Source organism: Otolemur garnettii, unplaced genomic scaffold (genome assembly GCF_000181295.1).
Source record: "Otolemur garnettii isolate 467f Iridium unplaced genomic scaffold, OtoGar3 scaffold00050, whole genome shotgun sequence".
Taxonomy (NCBI): Eukaryota; Metazoa; Chordata; class Mammalia; order Primates; family Galagidae; genus Otolemur; species Otolemur garnettii.
In genome coordinates this window covers 8,267,275-8,270,803 of record NW_003852445.1, presented here as the reverse complement: position 1 = coordinate 8,270,803, position 3,529 = coordinate 8,267,275, and the positions used below count along the sequence as shown (strand labels likewise).

The 3,529-nt window shown below is 45.3% G+C and overlaps 1 protein-coding gene across 1 annotated transcript in view; it reads right to left on the bottom strand.

The window, feature by feature from the left end:
• The window catches only part of RTF1 (RTF1 homolog, Paf1/RNA polymerase II complex component), a 66,914-nt gene that overhangs the window by 46,964 nt on the left and 16,421 nt on the right, over positions 1-3,529 (bottom strand). Inside the window, 1 exon segment of the mRNA XM_003791827.3 lies at positions 3,058-3,168. Coding sequence (XP_003791875.1) covers positions 3,058-3,168 — 111 coding nt within the window.

The following is a 3,529-nucleotide window of genomic DNA, read 5'->3' as shown; positions in this document are numbered from 1 at the left end:
AAGCTACAAAGACCAAAAATACTTTACAGGTTTTTCCACACACAACACAGATTCAAATGTAATAGAATATTGGGTAGGGAGAGACCACAGCAGCTATTTCTGAAACATGAAAAACAAAAGTAGTTGCAGGAATAGTAAGAGGGGACTATTTCAAGATTTTCCTGTACTGTCTATACTATTAAAAGAAAGAAAACAATAACAAAAAGCAAATTACTTCATAGACCCCTCTGGTTTTCTCAAAGATTGGATCATTTTATCATTTTGAGAAGAATTAAAGCTCCTTCAATAAAAATAAGCAAAATAGGCTCGGTGCCTGTGGCTCAAGCAGCTAAGGCACCAGCTACATACACCTGAGCTGGGCAGGTTCGAATCCAGCCTGGGGCCTGCCAAGCAACAATGACAGCTGCAACCAAAAAATAGCCAGGCATTGTGGTGGGTGCCTATTGTCCCAACGACTTGGGAGGCAGAAGCAGGAGAACAGCGTGAGCCCAGGAGTTGGAGGCTGCTGTGAGCTGTGATGCTGCAGCACTCTACCCAGGGCAACAGCTTGCGGCTCTGTCTCAAAAAAAAAAAAAAAGAATACGCCAGGCATGGTGGCTCACATCTGTAATCCTGGCATTCTGGGAGGCTAACACAGGTGGATTGCTTGAGTTCACGAATTCAAGACCAGCCTGAGCAAGAGTGAGACCCCTATCTCTACTAAAAATAGAAAAACTGGGCTTGGCGCCTGTGGCTCAAGTGGCTAAGGTGCCAGCCACGCACACCCAAGGTGGTGGGTCTGAATTCAGCCCGGGCCCGCCAAACAACAACAATGGCTGCAACCAAAAAATAGCCGGGCGTTGTGGTGGGTGCCTGTGATCCCAGCTACTTGGGAGGTTGAGGCAGGAGACTCACTTGAGCCTAGGAGTTGGAGGTTGCTGTGAGCTGTGATGCCATGACACTCTACCCAGGGGGACAGCTTGAGGCTTTGTCTCAAAAAAAAAGAAAAACTGAGGCAAGAAGATCACTTAAGCTCGAGTTGGAGGTTGCTGTGAGCTACCATGATGCCATGGAACTCTACCCAGGGCAACCACTTGAGACTCTGTCTCAAAAAATAATAATAATAAAAAAAAAAAATAAGGCTCAGCGCCTGTGACTCAAGTGGCTAAAGCGATAGCTACATACACCTAAGGTGGTGGGTTCGAATCCAGCCCGGGACTGCCAAACAACAATGATGGCTGCAACCAAAAAAAATAGCCAGGCGTTGTGGTGGGTGCCTGTAGTCCCAGCTACTTGGGAGGCTGAGGTAGGAGACTTGCTTGAGCCCAGGAGTTGGAGGTTGCTGTGAGCTGTGATGCCTCGGCACTCTACCCAGGGGGACAGGTTGAGGCTCTGTCTCAAAAATAAATAAATAAATAAAGAGTAAAAATTCACGGCAGTGCCCGTAGCTCAGTGGGTAGGGCGCCGGCCACATACACCAAGGCTGGAGGGTTCAAGCCCAGCCCTGGCCTGCTAAACAACAATGACAACTGCAGCAAAAAATAGCCAGGTGGGTGCCTATATTCCCAGCTACTTGGGAGGCTGAGGCAAGAGAATTGCTTAAGCCCAAGAATTTGAAGTTGCTGTGACCTATGATGCCACAGTTCTGTTTTTTTTTTTTTTTTTGAGACAGAGCCTCAAGCTGTCCCCCTGGGCAGAGTGCCGTGGCATTACAGCTCACAGCAACCTCCAACTCCTGGGCTCAAGCGAGTCTCCTGCCTCCGCCTCCCAAGTAGCTGGGACCACAGGCGCCCGCCACAACGCCTGGCTATTTTTTGGTTGCAGCCATCGTTGTTTGGCAGGTCCGGGCTGGGGATTCGAACCCGCCACCTTAGGTGTACGTGGCTGGCGCCTTAGCCGGTTGAGCTATAGGCACCGAGCCGATGCCACAGTTCTTTACAGAGGGTAACATAGTGAGACTCTGTCTCAAAAAATAAATAAATAAATAAAAATTCATTATTTCTTGCTGTGGAAAGAAATTTTATGTCTATTAAATTATTTAAGATTAAAAGAACATCACCCCAGTCAATCAGAATGTAATCATTCCCAAATTGCACATGCAGAACACTAGTAAATATTGTTTAGTTGCTAACTAAATTTAATTATATTAAATTAACATCTTTTATTCTATTGTTAAAAAATATTTCCTTGCTGGAAGGCTGAGGTAGTAGATTACCTAAGTTCACGGGTTTGAGACCAGCCTGAGCAAGAGTAAGACACTGTCTCTAAAACATAGCCGGGCGCTGTGGTGGGTGCCTATAGGGCCAGCTACTTGGGAGGCTGAGGCAAGAGAAAAATGCTTTGAGCCTAGGAGTTGTGAGTACACAGCCCTCTACCAAGGGTGACAAAGTGAGACTCTCAAATTAAACAAACAAACAAAAAAACCCCATAAAAACATTGGGCAGTGCCTGCGGCTCAAAGGGGTAGGGTGCTGGCCCCATATACCAGAGGTGGCAGGTTCAAACCCAGCCTCCAGCCAAAAAAAAAAAAACCAAACGAACACAAAAACAAACATCTTTTACCCCATCCCTGTCTTCCATTAAGGTTCTAGATCTTTTAGGGCCTAGCTTTGTTAGTAGGTAGTTTGGGAAATGCTTTGGTGAACAGATAGACGTTCTTCCTTTAACTTAACACCATCACTCTGGGGGATGTAAAGCAATTGTCACAAAGAAAGCTTCTTATCTCACCAAGTATTTCCCACTAAAATATGGCATACCTGATAGAATCTATTTTCTAACATGAAAGCAAGATTTAAAAGATGACTCAAAAAATAAAAAAAGATGATTAATAGGTTGTGTTCCTTCTGCAATCTGGCTGAAAACAAAGCTAAAGGAATGCCACAATTGCTCTGCAGAAGGCTCCCTAGGTAACTAGCAGTCCATTGAACACAACAGTCAAGAACTTTCCTTACACAATTTTGTGACTCTACAAGTTCTTGTAGCTCTAGGTCTCAGATTAAGGAAATGAGGCTGACAGAAGTTACCAACTCAAGACCCTCAAATATCCAACAGTCCATAGGCCTAGCTATTTCACACCTACCTCATCATCACTGTCTGAAGTCTCAGAGTCTGATGAGGCTGCAGGCTGACTCACAGGTGGCTCTTTCTCCTCAGAGTCACTGCGCTTCCGCTTTGCCAGGGACAAGAGTTCCTAATAGGACAAAAAAAATCGTCAGTTTTGTTCAACAAAGAAAGAATAGCCAGTATAATGCCCACCCTCTCTAGATCTCTTTTACATCTTTGTGATTTCAACCGAAGGACTTCTATCACGTGAACAGAACTACAACATTCCTAGAGGCTAAAGAAATGTATTCAAAACTTGTCCCCTCCCTCTTAATGGTAAATATATATCTGAAATGGAAAAGTTTAACTAGGCTCGGCACCTGTAGCTCAGCGGCTAGGGCATCGGTCACGTACACCAGAGCTGGCAGGTTTGAACCCAGCCTGGGCCAGCTAAACAACAATGACAAGAAAAATAATAGCTGGGCATGGCTTGGCACCTGTGGCTCAAG